Here is a 24,140-nt window from a genome sequence, read left to right on the forward strand (position 1 = left end):
TCAGGAGGAAAGGAAAGGGTAACGCCTTCTCTGGTTCAATTTAAAGCAGGAGATTGAACCAGCCGAGTCTCATCTGTTCCCAGCGAAGCCCTGTATTCTATATGATAGGATTTATTCTTGTATCATATTTCATAAATAGTCTCTGGACACTGATTGAGAGCTCTTTTGTATTATTACCACATGGGGATAAAACCATGAGTCATTGCTAGCATCATGAAAGGACTTAACGTTCGAATCCTCGCTCATCTCTGTGAGCGCTGTCGGCCCAGCTGCACTCGGAGAAGGAATGGTACGACATCAGAGTGGAGGCAGATGGCAGCTGGTTAATTTAGCATGATCTCTGGACCAGCACCACCTTCTCCCTGGTTTATAAACAGTCCACGGAGAGCAGCGTGCCCATGATCAGTCATTCTGCCACAGAGCGATACGTCTCAGCACTGTAGGCAAGAAGTTTCAACTAGCAGAGAAACAGTGGGGGACTTACTGCGAAGTGATCTAAAAATCTTCAATGAAATAAGGAAATCAGTAGCTCATCGGTTGAGATCACGTGTGACAAACTCAAGGCATGTGCCTTGACCATCTTGTCAAGATTTTCATGTAAAAACTAGAGCAAAAACATGACTCATAAGTTCCCGAATTGCAGTAATATACAATCGAATATTTTTTCTAAAACCTGGAAAATGTTTGCGAATATCCCCATTAATTTTGAGAACATTTGTTGAAAACTCAAGGAATTTTGACTAATTGTTTAACGTCCAGGATATTGTAAGTGTGAAACTGGGGCAACACAATTTTGAATTTGTGCTTTTTTTTCCCGGTCCAGCCCACTTGAGCTCAAACTTGGTAATATGTGGCCCTAAACTAAGATGTGTTTGACATCGCTGGTTTAGATTAAAGTCAGGCTACATCTTCTATTAGCAATACTGAGGGGTTAACATTAGTTTACAGCATTAATCAAAAGCAACAACAACCATTCATAGCGTTACAGTCAGGTCCTTTCACACTGCCAAAGATGATCTCCACATCCCTCTGCTTAAAATCAACCTCCTTTTTGTGTCCATTGAAGTCTCCTCCCATCCAGCTCACTGAAGAACTTCCATTTTCTACCATCCCAAACCCAACCTGGAGGGCAAATGCACAGCATACATTCACTACAGCACTGTCTCTCTCCACTTTTGGTGTGTACTTCATAGTAGAACAACTTCTACCTAAATCCAATGTTCCTAGCCTTACTACCCACCCAGCTGCTATCCCGTACATGCAATACATCTATCGTCTTTCTTTCCATCATATCAGCCACCTCTACCTTGGCTATTCATTATGCCATCATTCAGCATCGCTTCAATTTTTCCTCCTCCTCTTCCTCTTCTTCTACCCTCTCCGTCCTTTTCTCTCTTTCTACAGTAGCACCAGTGTCGCCCTCTGATAACCTGCATCTTGACCCATATTTGAGGGATACTGTAATTATGAGCCACATATTGTAAATGCCAAATTCTAAGAATGTCGGACATAATCGACCTGCTGACATTATCAACCTGGTATTAGCATAATAAAGTGATGTTGGTTTTCTGCCAATTACGAAGAAAGACAATGGAATAATGCCTGGATTGAAGGTCTATGTCAGCAAAAAAAAAAGATTTTGGGGGTGGGGAATTCCTGCATATTACCATATTTTCCGGGCCATTGAACGCACCGCTGTATTGGCCGCATTCCAATAATTTTGCAATTTTCCAAGAAAAATTCAAGTAAAGGCCACTCCGTGACATAGACCGCACCCTAATGGCTGATGAGGGTGCCCTTCAAAAGACTTGGTCAATCGGAACTGCACTCCTGTTAACGAAGGTTTCCGTGTATTCTGATCAGTTTCAACGAACGAGTTTCCATCTCCACATAAAGTCTCATCCTAACTGCCACGCGTCTACATATCAGTCCATTTACAGCTTTTTATGGTGACTTTTTACAGGAATCAGACTGATATACCGCTCCCTCCGCTACCGTGCACTCAACAGTGATCACATTGACACAATCGCTTCTGAACAAACGTAACATGGTTATTTGGCAACTATATGCTGTTTATTGTTTATTTCTATCACAAACCAACTGATTTTTACTTCATCCGGAGTGTTCCAGCGCTCTCTCTCTCTCTCTCTCGCTCTCCGTGTGTGTGTGTCATGTCATCTGTCAGACTCAGAGTCCTGTGTGTAATCGCTCCTGAACAAACCTAACACAGTGATTTGACAACTGTGTGCCGTTTATTAAAAATACGCTCGTCCCACAGTGACTACATACGAGCCAGCACCGCTCCACAAACTTCCATTCATATCATTTTCGTTTTATTTTATTTTATTTGAACAATCACCAATCCTATTTTATATAAATATAAATATATAAATAAAAACAAATGTTCCACGATCGGACGCCGTCCTGCGGACCATGACGTCTCCATCCTGAGTTATTAAAACTGTGACAGCTTTCACTTTCCCGACATTCATTCCGCTGTAGGGGGGACTATCAGCAATATTCTGCCTCCGTACCCTCAACTTTAAAGGAAAAAATAGCGACCTATATGCTGCAAAATACAGTAATATGTGTTGATATGAGAATTAGAACTTTAACGGCAAAATGCTAATATCACATTCACCAATAGTAAAAAAGTATAAGAAGATGTATGCAAATTGTCTGTATAAAAATAGCAATATCTAATGTATGAACGTGTATTTAAATACAAGTGGAACAATGTGTGCATTTCAGTTTTTGAGAAATTAATGTACAACTTTAACAATAAGAGTTAAGTAACATATTAGAAAAAGAGGCAAAATATGTTTGGTATTTAATGAAAATGCATATTCATGCTTACAGCATCATTTGTGTTTTATGTATTTCCAATAAACCAAAGATGGAACATCCACTCAGACAAATATCTTAAAAGTATTTTTCTAAACCAGAGAATTGTGACCCAAAAAGAATGGACAGAGAAAAAAGAACAAAAGGATGGAAAACCTGTCACTGTCTTTATCACTGATAAGAACTTGCTCTCCATAGGTGTCTTTTATTTCCCAGAGAAGGGACGAGTTAACTAAAACAAATGATTCTCCAGCGACTCCCCGCTAATGCCCTTCAAAGTGGAACAGAAAATTGATGGAGTGGTGGAAACTGTGGAGGTGCCTCATCATTCATGCAGGACAGCGATGTGAGTGAAGAGCCACAGGTGGCGAGTAGAGAAAAGTCCCCGAGCTGACACGCAAACCCTTCACCAATCAAAAAGTGTTTCCGACTCAGGCTGTTGGTATAGGCCGACCCCGCCGTGCTTCCCGTGGAGCTTTAATCTCCTCTCACGTCTGCATCCGGAAACAGCCAGAAGAATTAAAGTCTCAGTTTGGCGAGGGAAGACTGACGGAGCGGTTATTGTGAAATTTATCAGCCGTCAAGTGAAAGGTTGAGATTTGGTGCTTTGTCCGTGGGGAAGATTCATCTCCACCGCACTTTTAGAAAACCTCTGGCATTATCATCTCAAAAAATGACCTGCAGATTCCCAGCAACACCTTCCACACAACCTGGACTGAGATTCAGGGGAGGTTGCATGGAGGAGGATAGAGTAATATGATTCTGTGAGTGTGGAATGACATCCATTTTCTCTTGGCCTTTTGCTCCTCTGCATATTTATGTGCCAGTTAACTCAATTGTGAGAGCAAGGCAATCAGGACGGCCATTTTTCTTGCCACAATAAGATTAGTGCAGCGTGACGGCAATAACACACAGCACACATAATCTGATGTGACGGGGAGCAGATTTAATATTAGTAAGATCACAGTGAGGAGATTTTTTTTAAAGAGAATAAGAAAAATCATTAAATTCCGTAAGACAAATACAACTATAAATAGAAATCACTCTTTCTGATTGGTGAATCTCTTTATATTGTAAACTATGAAAGGTGTTGGTAGTGTAATCACAGTCATATTCACAGCATTGCCACTTACAGGTACTTGCATAGCCCAAGAGTTATTATGAACAATAAAACCACTTGCCATAATATGTATTATTTACATCACTGACTTGTCAAAGCATGAACTTCACTAAACCATCCCATGAATGCACTGTAAAATGGTAAGTCTAAAGCTTATCGTTGTTACTACTTCATGTAAGAGATGTTTTTGAAGTCATTTTTATAAACTTTGAGCCTTAGACATGCATGTAATATCCCTTTATTAGCGGGCAGCCACATCTCCATGCTGGAGGTTTCAGCCAATCAGCGTTTGCATATCATGACGTAAACCAGTTCCCTGGACTTTACAAAATAGCATTTGGATGCCCTATCATCTATCTTGTTACAGATCCACGCATGCTTTTCAGCTGAACAAGGAAAACACCCTAAAATCGGAACCACATCCAACCAGTTGGTGTTACGTGAATCAGAATCAGAGTGTATGAATACACACGAGGAATTTGTCTTGGTGACCTGTGCTCTCTCAGATAGTGTAACATTAAATAATAATCAACTAGAATAAAGAAAAAAAATAATAATAATAATAAAAAAAAAAATAATAATAATAATAAAAAAATAATAATAATAATAATAATAATAATAATAATTATAATAACAGCATTTTAGAAGAAACCTTGGAATGAAAGAAGTTGTCAAAATGGTGACTGGACCATATCGCAATGGACAAAATCTCAACAAACAAAATCCCAAACCATTATATGAAAATTTGGCAAAATCCCAATCTTTGGTATAATTATAAAACAATCAGACGTATTTTACGACAAACATTATGGTTTTAGTTATTGTTACAGGGTTTTGTGAGATTATTTAATCAGGGTTTAGGATTTAGTAAATTGGGATTTTGTCATGGTTTCAGTAAACACATCTACTCTCACTTTTGTTGGACAGAAGATTGAAATAATAAGTTTCTGTCATTTCAAATCCAAAAGGTTGCTGATACAATCATTTGCTAAACTCACAGAAAGTAATACATGACTGCTCCGGGGTGCATTCAAAACCCCAAACCACAACGTGGTCGTAATGTTTTGGCTGTTAGATGGCTCAGGTGTACCTAATGGTTTCCACACATATGAAAGTTGGATGAAGTATCTGTCTTCTTTGTGCTCGTCCTGTTGACTTCAAACTGTGGGCTCGTGTTTGAAAGATGGAGTCTGTAAAAGTCGGCGCGTGAAATTCACCTTCCTCAGTTTGAGACGTGTGACATTTCACTGCGAGGCTGCAATCGATTTGTTTTTGTTTTTTTTTGTTTTTTTATTCTGTTTGTTTCGTTTCATCAGCATCATTCTTGAGAGGCAAATGTAGAAATGCCCACCTGGTGTGTGAAGAAGGAAATGCGCTTTTTAGTCGTCTGTGTTCAGTGGATTGATTTCCACATCGACCGTGTGGGAGAGAGAAGCTCCTATTAGCATTAAAATGCCACAACGCTCTTCATACTGTATGAAATTAAGTCACTTTTCATTTCCTTTGATTTATACATTTATTTGTTTGATCCCAGGTCTGAAGCGGAGCTACACCTGTGATGTCTGCAGCGTCACGCTCAACTCGGTGGCACAGTATCACGCACATCTGCAGGGCTCAAAGCACCAAAACAAGTAAGTGGATCAGGTTGCGGCTCCCCGCTGAGTCTGATCTCCACTTTTAAGTGTTAGTGCTGCAGTAGCAGACGTTAAATGCTACACCTCGCCTTCTGGCAGAGATATGTGTACATTTCCGTGCTTTCATCGTGGTCCTTGAAGTTCCCTGCTTCCTGAGGATGTTTTCTTTCTGTTTATTACTCTAAAAAAATGTTAAATATTTTAACAAACATTGGAAAAGTATTTAGTATTTATATATTAGTATTAGTTTTAGTATTTGGTATTAGTAAATGTTTTATCTGTTGTAAAAATTGTATGTCTACCTTTAGTATAGGAATGTCTTTTCTGTTGTGCCTGAGCACTTTATCTGTTCACCGTGGGAAGTGAGAAACGTCTTCTCGATTCCCTTGTATGTTTGTGCATGCAAAGGAATTGACAATAAAGCTGACTTTGACTTTGAAAAGTATACTCTGCTTTACTCTGAGTAAATCACAGACAGAAGAAGACACACAAACCCTGAGGATAGAAAGACTCCCAAAAGTTTACTTTTACTTGCTAACTTCATCCACCAGAGTGTCGGCCGTGCTCTGTTTAAGGGAGAGTAAAGGCCCCTTAGGAGAGGTCTTCTTCTCTGCTTCATTGTCTACCACCAAACCGCATGTGGAACTGTCGCCGACTGCGGTCACAGATGTTTTTTTTTTGTTTATATCCTCTTATGGTAAACAAAAAAGGGTTACATTAGCATCTTTACATTTTCCTGGTTGTTTAGAGCAGGGGTTCCCAAACTTTTCAGCCTGCGACCCCCAAAATAACGGGGACAGAGACTGACGACCCCGGCAATCCCAGGTGGTAATTGAAAATGTAAAAACCACAGAGAAGAACAGCATGACATCCATGAAATAATTTAAGGCAGGCATACACTGCGACTTTTGGCCCATTTTGTGGCAATTTTTGACTCGTGCGTCTATTTTTGCGATCGGGCCGAGTTTCTGTGAAATCGTGTGTTGTTCATTGTGTAGTATACACGAGGTCACGAGAAGTGGTTAACACCTTACGATCAGCTCCTGATCAGTAATCGTATGGTCGTAAGGGAATCAAACATGTTTGAAATCCTGGTCGCTCCTCGTGAGCGTATCGCACTGTTGAAGCAGTGCCACGGACCTTAAACTCTCACACTGCGCACGCGTAAACACTGTAGGACCGCTGTGAAATTGACAGACCGTACTGTCCACGTCTATCCAGCCAATTCCTACTCCATCACATCGCAGTCTTTTCTTTTTTAAAGCTCTTTTTGCTGTGTTTTGCGAGTGTCTCTCCACTTCCAGGTTCTTCTACTTCTTCCGTTTCAATGGCAACGCTTCAGAGTTCTTCTTCTATTTCTAGTTTGTATGTTGCATTTCTGGAAACAAGATCCCGACGTGTTGTGTACGGACGTACAGTGTGAGAAGTCAGATTGTGTGAGATTGAGTGTCGGCCTGTATAGTGTGAGAACGTGAATTGTGAATTTAGTCGCACAGTAAAAAATCGCACAGTGTATCCCAACCTTTACATGTTATCAATCAGAACAATTAGTCAAATCAGGTTTAATAGATTCAATTGGGGCTTTTGCCTTTATTTAATAGCCACAAACCGGGCACAGGCTGGTTTCTCTTTGCCCTCGGAAACGAGCGCACGGCACCTGGGTACCACGTCGGACAGCGCAGCGGTCTCGCCCTAGCCCGCTGGTGCAAACTGGGATTTTGGACGGCAAACCGGGCCGGTTGCTGTGTCAGCGCACCTCCATGGACGTCGGTGCATCGCTCACGAGCGCGCCCGCGACGTCAGTGGTATTGCCCCGCTCTCCTCTGTTGCCCTGACCACTGCCTTTCTGTTTTGTTACTATTAACCAACGCTTTATTTTTAAAATGTTGTCCCAAGCTTAGAGCAGTGTGTTAATGTGAGCTACTACTGCCTCGCACACCTGTGTGTCTGTGGTGCAGTGAAGTGACGTGCAAATGTGAGAGCCATAAATCTGTCATTATCGCGTCCTGAGGAGCATTCTTGAAATGATCTTTGTGACCCCCACTTGGCGGTTCGCGACCTCGCAGGGGGTCGGGACCCCTGAATTGGGAATTACTGGTTTAGAGCAACCAAAAGCAGCACAACTTGACATTTTGACCAAAAAATGATCTTAAAATCAGGCTGAATGTTTCACTCCAATAGAAAGCACTGGGATGTTTACAGGCAGTGGGGCTGTGTCAATTCATCAATCACATGATTTGAAGAACACAGGCTCCAAGTAGTCGGTCCCATTTTAAAAAGCAACAAAATGAATATACTGTAGTGCAAAATGATGCGTTTTGTTAGGCATAGATCAAGTACATAAGGCCACATTTGTAAAAACAGTGGAGGATCAAAGACAAAATGAGGTAAAATAAAGACAGAAAAAGAAGAAAATATTGTTATATTATAATAAAGCAACATTAAAATGTACTTGCATTTCCAGCTTTACAAGAAATATACATATTAGGGGTGTCTCGATACAACTTGATTATTTCTGATACGATGACGATACTACAACCTTGGACATTGGCCGATACAGATACTGTATGTTCATTCAAATAAATAAATAAGCAGAGGTGATAGATAGCCTTTATTGTTGTCACATATGTAGAGCTATGAATTAGTTCTCTGCATTTAACCCACCTCTGATCACAAGCCCGTTTCCCTCCATCATGGTTAAATATTCAAATTGAATTATGCAACAATTTTCAAAATCTGATTAAATTAAGTACTCAATACTAAATTATTTGATTGCTGCAGCCCTCGGCTTTACTGCTTCATTTCTATCACTCAATATTCATATGAACTGTGTTTATTGTTCCTTTTACTACTCATTGACTTTGCTTTCAGCCTGTTTGTAAAGTGACCATGAAAGTCTTTAGAGGCACTTAAAAAGATAATAGTCCGTCTTTATGTTTATTTTGCTGAACAAAACACTATTTAGTGAGAGAGAGAGAGAGAGAGAGAGAGAGAGAGAGAGAGAGAGAGAGAGTAAACTGAGTGTCAGCACAGCAGTATTGTTGAATAAGAAGCTAAACAGTGTTCGCCTCCCACACCTCAGCATCCCTTTATTCATCCATCTTCTCCTCTGCACTGCTTACTTGACCCACAGCAGTCAAAAAGAAAAACGGATGGGAGTGATCTGTGTGGTGTGTTGTGGGCCGTAGGTGTGAATGGAGGAGGCGAACGCCGCTCGTGTGGATGAATTAATTCCCTCCGTCGTCCACACGCGTCCACAGCCGTGCTGGCAGCAGGAGACGTGACGTGCAGTTTAATGACGCTCGTGCTTTAGTCACGGATGCCTGCCCAGTCAGAGCCACTGGGCTTCCATCCCCAGCCACACGTACTGTCACACACACACACACACACTGCCATCACCACCATCAGCAGGGCAGAGCTCTCACGGCAAGAAACCACTGCACGCGACCCCTCAAGCTTCCACCTCCACCCCAACAAACCTCATTTCATCCACGCAGACTCGCTGCTATTCAGGTCATTTAGTTAACAGCAGTTCACACGGAGGGAGTGAAAGAATTGTGAGTGTTTATGTGCGTGCATGTGTGTTTTAAACCACAGGCTGGAAACAACAGCCACTGAGGTCCTTCTAAACTAAACCCAGTTGGAGATTTTTATTTTATCTAATCTAGTGGTTCTCAAACTTTTATGGCTCAAGAACCCCCTTTCTCTTATTTCTGAATCCCAGTACCCCCTTTATCCGACTACAGCATTTTGCTCAGAAAACTACTTGAAATCAACTATAGAGCATAATGATGAAATTAACGAGTGATGATGACACCTTTTTAATAACCTCATTTTGTAAATAAGTGGAAAGAAACAGTATTTAGTGCAGTGGTTCCCAACCTTTTTTGGATCGTGACCCCATTTTGATATTAAGAAATTCTGGCAACCCTAAAGACATTTTTTTTTCTAAAATTAGTTTTTTTCAGGTTTGCACTCTTTTTTTATTTTTATTTTTTACTGCGTTTTAGTTGAACTACATTTATATTGCACAAAGTGAAAGTATAGAAATATGATTTTGTGTTGTTCTAAAATCTTTTTTAATTTTTCAGAAATTTCAGGCGACCCCACATGGGGTCCCAATCCCAAGGTTGAAAAACACTTATTTAGTGGCTCCTGAATAGATTTATTTCTATAGTTTTTATAATTTCTGGTCATCTTGTGCCTGGGGTGGGACCAAGACTGACAATTTATTTGTTAATTTTCCTCTCTTTCAAGTGCCCCCTGTAGTGCCTTTGCGTACCCCTAGAGGTATGTGTACCCCCGTTTGAGAAACACTGCTCTAAACTGATTAAAGTGTATCTCTTTGGTGAATAATGGTATACATTTTTATTATAGTAATTTAATTAATCAGAACCAGGAAAAGCCTCAACCACACAATGTGTCCCCGTCTTATTGTAGCAAAGCACATTTTAAATGTAAATATCATTTTACTCTGAAAATTATTTAAGTGTCTGATTCTGGATACTTAGTTACTTAGTAATGTGTTACTCTAATATGACCACTTTTTTTTAGTAACAAATAATCTCACGTGTTACTATTTCCAAACTAGTAATCAGATTAAAGTTACTTATCCAAATCACTGTGAGTTACTAATTATATAATTTTTTTGACATGTCATGTTTTCAGCACGAAAACATGACTTGTACAGGTACATACGGGTACGGGTACATACAGACAAAATATGTAAGGGCAAAAAAGACAGCCAACATGTATTTTTTTCAGGTAATTGTCAGGAGAAACGTTGTTGACGTTACTATTGAAAATACACTTCCATTAAAGTGAGTATTGGCAAAAGCGGTTGTCATTTTTGTGTTTTTTTTAATAAAGAAACAGGATTAAACGATCAACTCAGTCAGTAGTGGGTCAACAGTTTTACAGAGCAGTTTGCATGTTTTCAGTCAAGAATGCTTTGGTATTTCTATCTGAAATTGCTGTTGGTCATTTTTCAAAACTATTATGTGGCCCTGGGGCCCCATTTGGTTTTCAGATGGAGATGCTTTGTTTAGGTGGAGGTCGTAGACTAGAGCGGGTTGTCCTTCAACAATATCTCAATCCCAGGCCTTATTTATCCATGTGTGTCAAAGTGTCCTTGAGAAAGACACTTTAAACCTGTGTGTGTGTTTGTGTTTGCGTGTGTGAACAACTCGCAACTGGTTTCTATGTGTGTCAGTTGCTCTGTGTTTGCAGTTATTGATCATTTTCCATTACTAGCTTTGATATACACGGTTCACTGGCTCAGCCCAGTCGTTGTGTGTGCATGTGTGGGTGTTAGATTGATAATGTCACGTCGATACGAGCACAGCCCCTGTGATGTACTACCCAACAGCAAACACAGATATCAGGCTGCATGGTCGCTCGTCCCGTCTCGGTTTAAATAAACAGAGGTCACAGCAGACACGAGGTACTTCAATTACAACTCAGGGAAGGCCACTAATCATTCACCCCTGGCAGGTGTACTAATGAGCGCCGTGATCAATACCATCTTAACACGAGTACACGGCCGTGTTGCTTCACATCCTCATTTGCTTCCTGCGTTCACAAATATGAGCTTAAACCAGAGCAGGAGATGAACCAGTTGGGTCTGATTTAACGGTGGTTTCTTGTGTTTTAACTTTTCGTTTGTGCTCAACTGATCATGAGTTTATACACAATGCTGAGCACCCCAACAAAGCCTATGAGACAAAAAAAAAAGCTGGGCAGCTTCAATGTAGAGCAGACATAGGCAACTGGCAGCTTGGGGGTGTGGCCCTCAGTTAAATTTTTTGCGGGCCCCCAAAGCAAATCCCCAAAAATTGTAAGTCAAAAAGTTGAAAGGAATATAATAATAATAATAATAATAATAATAATAATAATAATAATAATAATAATAATAATAATAATAATAATAATAATAATAATAATAGTAAAAATAGTAATAATAATAATAATAATAATAATAATAATAGTAATTATAATAATAAAAGTGAAGAAACAATTTGAAGCTCAACATAATACACAAAAAACTTCCCAAAACACACAAATCGGCAGCAAAAGTACACGCAAAATGACTCATAAAACATAAAATAACAAAGAGAGACTCAACAAACACTTAAAACTAAATGACAAAAATTTCAATAAAAAAAACAGACAAAACAACACAACGTTACAGAATGGCTCCAAAGACACACAAACTGACAGGAGAAAGAAAAACAGAAAACAACAAAAATACAGACAGTGACCCCAAAAATGCACAAATCGACAAAAATATAAAAAATGACAGAGAAATACAAGAAATTAAAACAAGAACACAAAAAAAACCAACAAAAACATACATAGTGACCCCTGAAACACACACAAAGACTGAGAAAACATCAAAACCACAGACAAAGACAAAACTTTTTTTTCTCCTGTTAACGCTGTGATTGGTCATTATTCGAAATGCTGACAGGAATATTCATCATGTGGCCCTTGGATCAGATACAGTCACATTTTTGTGGCCCTCGTTGTGATTGAATGTTCCACCGCTGATGTAGAGGAGCAAAAGCAGGAGCAGGAGTGACTGCTCAGTTACCTTAAAGTGAGAAGATATGATAGTGATGCACCGTTATATATTATTTAAAAAAAAAATATGATAACAAATCCTTTAGAACTTCCTTGATATGTTTAAATAAAGTGCATCGCTCACAGACAAGATAATAAAGAAAGAAAAAATGTGTTGTCTTCCTTGATTGATTGAGAAACGCCACAGGTTATTGTCTGAGAACAAAGGTTCAGGCTTTAAGGATTATTTCACAGCTGGTGAAGCTACAGGAAATATTGGAGTCTGACTGTAAACTGCTTTTGTTCCACGTATTGTAGACATTAAATGTGCTGCTTTTCTCTGAAACTGCAAAGAAACTCCAAAACAGTGATGCGTTCCAAATGTTTTGGTTTGCTTTGCACCTAGTAGTGCTAGCTGAGCTAAGCTAAAGTGGTTGAACTGCGCTAAAAGGGGTTACTATATTGGTTCAAATGGTTTTATCTTGTTGATAAAAGAACATTTTCCATTATTGGGCCGATAATTATCATTCGTCACTGATAATAAGTCCATTTCCAACCCATTTCACTCAGTAAGGTTTGTTTGATGCTTATAGATTATCCCATTATGAAATATAAACGTTCTTCTTAATTTAAAGAAATACCTTCATACCGTTTTTTCTACTTATTTGGGTTGTTTTAAGTTAAAAAGCCAACAATAGATAAATGGCATCTTACTGTGTCTCTTTTGTTCTCCTATATTTTTGCAGTTGGAACCTCACATTTTTAAATACAAATGGTTCATTATACAAGATATATGAACTCTACACTATACGTACTGCTTTAAATAGGGCACAGAAATGTATATTTAATGGTTTTAATAACCGTTTTGACCTTTAGACTGCGTAATTGGAAAAAAAAATAGTTTATTGTACGTCCTATAATAAGACAGTGTAAATGAATACAGTCACTGGTAAATGTCAGGTGGGACTTCAGAGACTCTCTCAAGAACTTCTGGTGATTTATTGAGCTTCATCAGGCTTACTAGAGAAGTATACAACTAAAGGTTAGAAATGTTAGGTACCTCTTAAAGGGAAAATAAACAATAATGAAGCTATTAACGAATAGAATGTCTTTTTTGTGTGTGAGTTAACTGCTAGTCAAGGCTGCCATCATTAGGTCAACTCAAGCTGACGGTGCAGTAACTGCACCGTCAGCTCGTCACTGCACGCCCATCCATCATTGGTCACGACATGCGTGTGTGCAGATTCAGCCCACATGCACGAGTGTGAACATGCATGCATGGTAATGGGTGTCAGTCGCTGATCGGCTACAGAGAAGCTGAGTGATTCAGTCAAACATCTACTGACGGAGCAGCAGAAGCTTTGAGGTTTAAAGACTCGTGTGTCAGGGTTGAGATTATAGTGAACATAAAGGAAAGCCTTGAATTATCATCATATAGGTGCTCATACATGCTAATGTTTATAACTTACACAGAGCAAGTTTTCAAATTATTTGAGTATTGGAATATTTCCCCTTGTATACTGTATGTCATTGCACTGATTTTACTCTTGTACAATAGTAGCAACCAGGATTGGGGTCAATATAATTGATAATTATTTACAGTTATGTCGTAATTATAATTGTAATTTAAAAAAAATCTGTTGATGTCATAATCGTTATTAAATTGTAATTGTTTTGAAAATTCCATAAGAAAAGTTGGTTATTTATTTCAGGCTGAGTAATTGTGATTCATTGTAATTGAACTTTAGTAATTGAAAATGTATTTGTAATTGACTTTTTTGAGGATAAAAATAATCCTAATTTAATTGTAATTTGAAAAATGATGATCACTGTAATTGTAATGGAATTGTAATTGAACATGGGTAATTAAAATGTAATTGTAACTGAAAAATGTAATCGATCCGAACCCTGGTAGCAACACATTATACCAAAAGCACGAAACACGTCTCAATCCGGTCGGTCTATTTTACGGCAGTTTGTGTAGTATTTAAAAGGTTGAAACCTTGCTATTTAAAAAGCAGCAGTTTGTGCATTCTAAACTGCTGTTTACCCAAATTATTGGAAATGTATGTTTGAGCAAATTCTGATTCATTTTGGTTTTTATTTAATTTTCTTTTTGGTTTTTGTCCTCTGTTAAAAAAGAGAACACTGGATGCCTCTATACTGGCTAACTACAGACCAATCAGCAACCTTCCATTCATGGCCAAGATCATTGAGAAGTTGGTCTTCAACCAAATGAGTCAATTCTTAACATTCAACAAAATATTTGATAAATTTCAGTCAGGTTTTCGTTCTCATCACAGCACTGAAACTGCTCTTATCAAAGTGATCAATGACATAAGGTTGAACTCTGATTCAGGAAAAGTATCTGTTCTCATTCTATTGGATCTAAGTGCTGCATTTGACACTGTGGACATAACATTTTGTTGCACAGATTGCAAACATGGGTTGGACTAAATGGAAAAGTAATGCAATGATTTAAGTCCTACTTGGAGGAGCAAAGTTATTTTGTAAGCATTGGAAACTTTGAATCTGACAGATTACCAATGTCCTGTGGGGTTCCTCAGGGCGCTGTTCTTGGACCTCTTCTGTTTAGCCTTTATATGCTTCCTTTAGGACAAATTTTACAGAACTGTAAGGTTGATTATCAGAGCTACGCAGATGATACACAACTATATCTATCACTGAACCCAGATGACTACGGTCCCACTGAGGTGTTGTGTGACTGCTTAGAAAAAGTAAACTGCTGGATGAGTGAAAACTTTCTTCAACTAAATCATGACAAGATGAAGGTGATTGTCTTTGGTAGCAAGGAAAAGAGGACTGCTCAGAGTCCCAGCAGGTCTCAGATCTATGGACACAGGTCAGATAGTGGAGCCCAGAGCTCACAGTAAACATGATGAAGCTGCGTTTAATTGTTATGCTGCAAAGAAGTGGAACAAACTGCCAGCAGAGCTGAAGTCAGCATCTATTGTGAACATTTTGAAATCAAAGTTAAAGGCACTTTTTTTCTCTACTGCGTATGATAGAGAGGGAGATTTTTTGGTCATGTTTTTGTTGATGTAATGTGTTTGTTGATGATTTAAAAAGTTTTTACTGATGATCTTAAATGTTTTTTTGCTGCCGATTTTAATGTTCTTATTGATTTGAAGCTGTTGAATGTTTTCTGTTGCACTTTTTGATCATGTAAAGCACATTACGTAGCCTCGTGTATGAAATGCGCTATACAAATACATTTGTCTTGCCTTGCCTTGATTGTCAATGTTGTGTATTGTGCTTTGATCCGTTTTTGTATATATCATCTTGCGGTGGTTTTTCCTTTTTGTCTTTTTTTTTAAATTAACAATTAAAAACACCAAAAAAACTGAATATATTTACATATGTACTATTAAAATATTTAAATAATGTTGTATTGTCGGTTTACATTCAAACACCACGTCCCAGGAGCTCTGTCGTAAAGATCGAAAGTGAAGAAAGTGACGTAGTCTACGCGCATGCGTTCCTCCATCTCTCAAGTGTAACAATGACCTCTCCTTTCACGTATTTCCCTCCTTAGGGAGTTGATGGTCACAAACATCCAATTTAATGAATTTATTTATTTATCGGATGAAAAAACAGGCATAGTTACCGCTGAAACATTGCACTATATAGTTGCAACCTTGGCCCAAAACACTCTGATAAAGCGACAGGTTTAGCCTTGGAATCAAACCCCCAACCTTTCACACAGAAGACAACCCCTCTACTGCTCAAAGAATGGCATTGAGGTAGAATATGAGAATGTTGTCAGGTGTATGTGGTTTATGACATAAATCCCAAATGCTAATTTGTCAAAACATTGACGAGCTCAATCAAATAGTGACTAAAATGGAAGGAAACTGACAGGATTGAAAATTGTTCCATTGTTTGTTTTGACTCAACAAACAATGAATGAATACAACATATCAAGACACCTTGAAGATGAAATAATTCACCTGATGAACATGTTTAGGGTTTTAAATAATTTGAACAAAGAAGATCCGTACAAGCTTTTGTTCATCGCTGTGACTTTGATTCATGGGCATGTTCAAAAGCCATGTCAAATGATGAAATGTTTTAAAGGTGGTTTTCTCCACCAAACCAATGTTGGCAATAAGAAAAAGGTCAAAGAATCACTAGGAGTGTCTCTGCTCATTGGCTCAAAAGTGTGTTGTATATTAGAACGATCCATCCAACGGCTGTAGAGACATTTCACTGTGAAACACTCCAACCAACCCGCAGTGTTGCCATGACTGCAGTTTTGTCCCCAATACACACACATATCATACACCAAGACAAAGTGGGCAGGACATTAAAGCTGGAAGCTTATGATTAAATGGAAAATATACGCGTTTGTCTTAGCTATTGTAACGTTTTTGCAGTTAAAGCAGGTTGAGAAGGCAACGTGTATTAAGTGACTCCTCTAGTAACAAGTCAATCAAAGGCTTTTTGTTCCACACCTCAACAAAAAGGCAGCAATATGATACCCAAATGGGAAAACTTCCGAAAATGAGCCGAGCCAAGAGTATAAATGGGTAGTTCAAGTTGAAAATCATCATGACTTCATCTGTATTAAATTCAGGAATCATTATGTAGATAGTTTCATTTAAAACTACAAGAGAAGGTGTTGAGTTTCACATCTGGTGAGAGTTTATAACAACCATCCCTACAACAGAATGTATTTTTGTTATTGCTCTACTATATACATATTTCAGCTATATGTATCACTAGACTTTAGGTTTTGAACCTCTACACTGGACATTGCACTAATGCTCTTATCATTATCGCAGCTGACATTACATCAGAAAATGTCACTTCTTTACATTCTTTTTTACAAGATTGTGCTTGGGGAGAACATCCCATTTCAGCAGGAAAAAAAAATATTTACAGCTTCAAGGAAAGCTTACAAGAATTACAGTTCTGTGGTTGATAAGGATCCCTCAGATTCAGACACCTCAAACTTAGTAAACTATTCCTGCTTTGTGGCAGTTATCCTGCTGAAAGAATAAAACTTCGATCAGTGAAAACTCAGTCTCAACTATTAGGTGACAACTATGAAGTGGTCAAAGATGTATTTTGGCATCTTAAATGAAATAATTTTAACACAATAAGACCATTTAAAATATGTCTGTTGGGGCTCCTTATGATGAATTTAGCCAGGCGAGGATGTAAATAGCTGTACTCTCATGTTCATACTACACTAACTCAATTGTACTGGTACCTGTTCAAAATTGTTCTAGAGAAACTTCAGAATGTTATCTTTCAAAAGACACCATCCCCATGCATGTGCACCAAAGGGTTCAAACACAGTTATCATTCCAATTTGGGAATGTCTTGGACAGGCGTGTTTCTGAAATCTGGGTGGACCTTAAGGGGAAAATGATTATAAACATTATCAAGAATGGTAGGACCAAAGCTGCAGAATAACTTTCCATATATTCAGGTTTGAATTGATAGTTTTTCATTTTTGGACCACTATTCACAAAAAAACCCAACAAGAGCTGCAGTTTTGGAGAAACACATCACAAGAAATCAGATCTGCCCCTCACTTAGGAGCCATAATGCAGATATCATCACTTTTGAACTCTCCTGCCACTGGTGATAATGTTATGTCATCAAGTAGATTAACTCAATGTCTCTGCACATAAAATAAATACATTGTCGTCCCCATTAAAGTTGCTGTAAACTGCTGTATGCTTTTTTTTTTTTTAAATGATCAACAGATCATTAAACACAAGTGTTCTCAGGGTTTTATGGCCCTCTGATGCAGAGTGGCTCTCAAAGTGCTGCACTTATACGGAGCACAATAAAGAGTTTTCAGAAGTTTTTACAGATAACGTCAGGAAAGATTTTTTTACTGAAAGTTCTGAAGTTATACCCTCCGATATCATACATTGTATTTCAAAGCTGAGGGTCTACTTCTGCTGTCCTGCTCAAACCTTTCACATAGCATCATACAGTCGGAATCAGTTTTCACTGATTCTCTTTAGTGAGCGTGTGGATTCTTCCTGTGGGTGTGAGTGAAAGCTTTATTCTGCTCCGTTTTCCTGCCTTAAGGCACCATCTCTCCCTCGCTCCAGATGTAAAACATGTGCATACAAATGATCACATCTTCTGAACACAGAGCAGCGCTCTGTAATGAGCCTTGACACTTGCTCTCATTGCTTTTTCACACAAAATATTCCATCAGATGTTCTTCCTGCAGCGTTTTTACTTTTTTCTGCTGCAGCCCAAGTCCAGGTGCTGCTGTAGCATCAACTGGTCGTTGAAATAGATAGACATACGGAGTCTAGTAATCATAACATATGGATCGTAATATGGGCAGTTAAGGTTCAGATTCTGCGTTTTTATTTATGTGCATCAAAACCAATATTCTGTAAAGTTTTGTCAAAATTGTTTAAAAATAATATTCTAGAAATGTTTTGAAGATTCCAGCCAGTGTGTTAAAATAAATGAAAAAATGCAATGTATTAATAATAGTTAGAAACTTAAACAAATAATAATAATAAGTGTATAATTATAATAATTTACAAGTATACAACGCAGGGCTGCTCAGTTAATCGAAATTCGATTACGATTTCAATTATTACACCCAATGATTACAAAAATAAAAATCTGAACGAAGACAAGCACAGTGGACTAAACTACTGTTTGGTTCCACAGATGTACGCAGAGGCGTGTGCACAGGTCTTGCAGTAAACGGCGTGTAAATAAATAACTGCGTCACAGTTAGAGTGTGGATCGGGACGCATTTTCTCGTCCGAGTCCGACCCAACAGTGAAAACCTAATTCTTGTTCTCAAAGAAATGTAATACTGTATGTACCTTTGTTTTAGTGGTAAGCACCAATTTTATTAACAAACAACATCAAATCAGCGCACGGGTAACAAGCGAAAGTGAAACACAAACAAGAGACATGCAAGAGACCCATCAGATTTATTTACCTAATCCATGTATCAAAGATAAAGATAATCCATGTTATTGTGCAGTAAAAGGAATGTTTCAATGGTGTATTCCTTTATAATTGTCCTCCGCTCCATTCTCCACCTAATCCTTGAATGTGGATTTAATGTTGAGACAATACCTTTAATTTTATATTTTTTTTTTTCCTTTTTGGAACTGATTTTTTTATTTTTAGCGTCAGCACTATACGATACTAATATTCTAGACTTGTTTATTAGATTGATCGAGTTCAACAGACTTCTGGTTCTACATCGCCAGGACATCGTGCGATGAAGCAGAAAAATGCTCCGGCTTAGCAAAGAGGGATTTTCAGCGCTCATATTTTTTCCCAGTGTACAGCTCCTGTGTAATGGCTCCACAATTTACAACGGTGCACAGCTAGTGCTTGGCAAAGCACCGAGCCATTTTTATACCTTGCGCCCATTAGCTGCTCAGCGGAGGGAGTTTTTCCTTTATGTGGGTATCGATGACGAGAGCAACCGTCAGAAGAAGCTGGGACGGACAATAAAGGGAACACTAAAGAGAGAAGGAGGGAGGGAGAGATTGTCATGGGGTTTATTCTTCAGCCTCATTTCCCCTGTTCATCTGGCGCATAATTAATTCCCTTGTGCTCACGTAGATAACTCAGAGTCACGGTTTGTGAATGAAAAGGCCATCGTCAACATCCAAGTGGGGCAAGTGGCTGTTCTACTGCTTCCTTTCTCACTTTGATTCGTTTTTATGTGTTGACAGTCTCCTCTAGACCTGAAGATGGGGAAGTAAGATGAGATCCAAGCTACGATTTATTTATTTGCTGTCAATCGCTGCACTACTCAATTGGTTTCCAAAGATTGTGACAATAGTTAAGTATAGGCTGGATGCTCTGCATGCCACGCAAGATAAGCTAGAGTCAAGTCAGCAGAGATTCCTTCATTATTTGTACAAAAAAAGTTTATTACAGTCTACACCAGACATAAGCAACTGGCGGCCCAGTGGCCACATATGGCCATTTGTCTAAATTTGTGCGGCCCCCAAAATAAATCCCCAAAAATTGTATTTCAAGAAGTTGGAAGGAATATAAAGCCCAACATAATACACAAAATAATTGCCAAAACACACAAATCAACAGCAAAATGCACAACGTACACAAAAAAATTTCCAAAAAATACCAAATGACCCATACAACACAAAATGACAAAAAAAGATAGACACAACAACCACTTAAACAAACAAAATGACTAGGAAAACACTAGAAACAATAACACACTACAGAATAGCTCCAAAGACACACAAACTATCAACAAAATTACACAAAATGACAGGAAAATAACAACAAAAATACAGAAAGTAACCCCAAAAATGTACAAATGGACAACATAAATGCAGAAAATGACACAAAATTACAACGAGAACACAACAAATTACAAAAACACGCATGACTCCAAAAACACACAAAAATAATTCCAAAAACACACAAAATTACTACAAACTAACAAAACAACAAAATCACAATGACAAAAAAGACACCACCCCCTGTATTAATGCTCAGATCAGTCATTTTTCTAAATGCTGACATAAATGTTGATAATGTGGCCCTTGGATCAGATAAAATCACATTTTTGTGGCCCCCGCTGTGATAGAGTTGCCCATCCCTGGTCGACCCCCTTACAATCAATGCAATAGGCCAGGGTTGGCAGATTTATTGTAGTCATAGGCAAGGCAAATGTATTTGTATAGCGTATTTCATACGCAAGGCAACTCAATGTGCTTTACAAGATCAAAAAGTGCAACAGAAAACATTCAACAGCTTAAAATCAATAAGAACATTTAAAATCATCTATAAAAACATTTAAAATCATCAACTAACACATTACATCATCAACAACATGATTAAAAAACCCTCATAGGGTCACATATGGCTCAATTTTTTCCGAAGTAGGACTGATTAAAAATTACTTTTAACAGTACACAATGTGCAATTAACAATAAAAAAAAATGTTGAATAGAAGTTTTCACTGCAAAAATGGTGTGACTAATACTCCAAAAAACTTTATTAACAGGAAGTTTGGACTCTTTATAAAAACAATTTTCCCTGATTTGGCTAGGATGCAGATACAGAGAGAAGAGTAGGCAGGAGTGGAATAAAGTTTGTTGAATTTGCAAAATATCAAAATCAACAGATACAAAATAATGATGATCAAAGATTGAAACCCAAAACAAACATGGTGACGGACTGGGAGAGGGAAGACATCATAGAGATATTGATCCAGCAGCTACACTGTGTCCAAACACTCTTTAAATAGTGATGGAATGTAGTGAGGAGGTAATGAACACCTCAGTGAAAGCAAAGGCTGAAGCTTCCTGGAGAACCTCCCCAGTCATTTACTATGGGCCATAATGTAATGCTCTTCTGCTGGCATTTCACTAAAGAAGCCTTTTTTCTTTCACGTTGGATTACAAGAGGTAAATCTCACCCACTTTCCACAGTTGCACACTCAAATCGTTTCGGACAGGTGACTTCTACAGACACGCACTATCGTCGGATACAACACAGGAGCTGCGAGCGTGGCATGTTTATCACGCAGAGGGAATTAACTTCAAAGGGATTTGAAAATGTCCATGTGGAATGTGGGCAATGGGATGAATTATGCATGAAAATTGCTTTGTTCGAGTAATGTGCTGACACAATTTGTCACACGCCACGGGAATGCACAAGTTGCAGCGCAGCCACTTTGGATGTGGTCAGATTGTGTGGTTGCTTCGGGCATTTGGAGGATGCACAGCCGTGTAACCAACACCAACTGCTCATTGAATTTCTTATGAGAGCCATTTCCACCTGACATACAGCTAATGTATGTAAACTCGTGTGTGTGTGTGTGTGTGTGTGTGTGTGTGTGTGTGTGTGTGTTATATGTTTTACCCATACTTAGGAAATATGTGAGCAAATTCCAAGCAAGTAATGGTGTACTGGTAAATTAATATTCACAAAGGAATGTATTAATATTATATATATTCATATTTTTGGGAAAAATTAATCCAAATACATGAAAATCATGGTTTGTTTCTGGTATGTTTTTCTTTCCTTGGTGGAAATGGAACTGCAGACAAAACATGGCAAATGCAACTGAATAGCTCTCTAATATCATCGCTGACTTCTACATTTAAAACAACTAATAACTACTAGCATCGTCACCTAATCAGACCAATTGTACTAATTATTATGTAGGGTAGAATGTACTGTTATTTTTTTATTGTTGATTGACACTGGTGTTAATGTGGACCACTGATTGGTAACATTTTGTTTGGGATCAATAATAATAATTATTAACTATCTCATTTTATCTCATTAAGCACTTTCACCAGGGACAATACAACAATCTGATCTGTTGCCTTGGTGACTTGGTTTGAAGCTACCTACCTTGGCAGCTTTGCGTAAAATGTGTCATTGTTTCGTTTTCTCATGCGGAAAGCTTCATAAATTTCAACTTCATATGTGTTTTCATTGTTTTCTATCAGGCCATCTTTAGAAAAGAGGACAAGCTGTTGGCAGTGTGGGCGGTGGTTTCTGACTGTGGGTGTTGGATGCATTTGTTGGTCTGTCTGTAGTTGGTGGGCTGGCTTGGCTTGAGCAGTTGGTGACGTTTTCTCTCACTGAGGTGATGGTTGCCACCCACATGTGGGAACCTGTATTGGTTCTGGTGTTGGTAATGATGTTGTTTCGCTGTACTCCTTGTGGTGGTGGATTGAGTCGTTCTGAGCCGATTTTCCTGCAATGGTTGTTCTCTGGATAATTGGAGAATGAGTTTGGTGCTTGGTCGTGCTTGTGGGAACCGGCGTGGTGTGGTTTTATGGGTTTTTGGTTGTGCTACCCAATGCTGCCCTGAGGCCTGCGAGCTTGCATGCGTATCTGCGGCATCTACGGCTAGCTGGACACATCACCTTCACGCCTCGCTCGTGTCTTGCCTATGTTATTCTACGTACCACACACATGCTTCTAACCCTTGTGGCACTGGAAGATGTATTTTTTTTTTTTGTTGTTTGCAAAAATAAAACATAGTTGTCACAAAAAGATTGCACTACATGTGGTGTTAACCTCCAATGACAAATACATACATGGAAGAAAGGAAAAAAAGAGAAAAGCCTAGTGCTCGTCTATTTGAACGTAGATTAACTGAAAAATGAGCTATTTAGGATAAGAATCCACAATTTATGTGTTACTATTTGTCACTTCTTGGTGTAAGGTCTCTTGCCACAATGGGTCCCCAAAATGTAATAATTTTATGTCATCCTAAAACCCCAAGATCGGCAAAGCAGTGATATTAAGAACCCGAAGAGATTGGGCGAAACCTGCGTCCTATTTAGTGGAAGAGACAGTGAAATGTATTCAGGATTATTGCCCCCTGGAGGTGAACATGGATTCATGCACCAACTCCTGACAAACAAGAATAATAAAAGCTTGGCTCTCTGAGGGAATTGTGTGTCATCGAATTGCTCACCGCTGTGATGAGATGTCAGATTAAATAAATAGATTTCTGCTCTGGGGACCTTCACACTGGAGGACATGGACGTAACAAGGTTTAGCAAGTAGCTTCATATCAAATAAAGTGGTGGCATCTCATGCCCCGAAGGCTAAAACAGACTTCTTTGGCTGAGATCGTTTTGCTGTTTGTTTCATCGGGGGATTTGTTGGAAGCAGGGATTCAACCTAATCCTGAACGCACCATAATTACAGCAGGTTTGTTCCACAGTGTGTAGCAGAGGACATTCATACATATGAATGAGCGCAGAAATGAAAAGCACTCGAGCACATAATAAAGGCGCCTCATTACACATCTTCTCACAATGAATATTTCTATTTCTCCTCTTTTAAAGCTCTTTCACAGAGATGGGCTGGTCCCTCTGTTCTTCTCATCTCTTTCTCATCCATTTATGTTGAATTTATTCAAGATGGTTCTTTTAAATATCCTTTTTATTTACTGGCTACTGACAGTGAAAATGGAAAACAGACTTGCAAGGACTTCGAGG

The 24,140-nt window shown here is 38.6% G+C and overlaps 1 protein-coding gene across 3 annotated transcripts in view; it reads left to right on the forward strand.

Moving 5' to 3' along the window:
• Positions 1–24,140, forward strand: part of zmat4a (zinc finger, matrin-type 4a) — a 152,008-nt gene that overhangs the window by 116,285 nt on the left and 11,583 nt on the right. For all 3 annotated transcript variants that reach the window (XM_028458460.1, XM_028458461.1, XM_028458462.1), the window contains one exon: positions 5,499–5,595. In XM_028458460.1, the coding sequence (XP_028314261.1) occupies positions 5,499–5,595 (97 nt within the window). The remainder of the gene's footprint in view (positions 1–5,498; positions 5,596–24,140) is intronic.

This window comes from Gouania willdenowi, chromosome 9 (genome assembly GCF_900634775.1).
Source record: "Gouania willdenowi chromosome 9, fGouWil2.1, whole genome shotgun sequence".
NCBI classification, from domain to species: Eukaryota; Metazoa; Chordata; class Actinopteri; order Blenniiformes; family Gobiesocidae; genus Gouania; species Gouania willdenowi.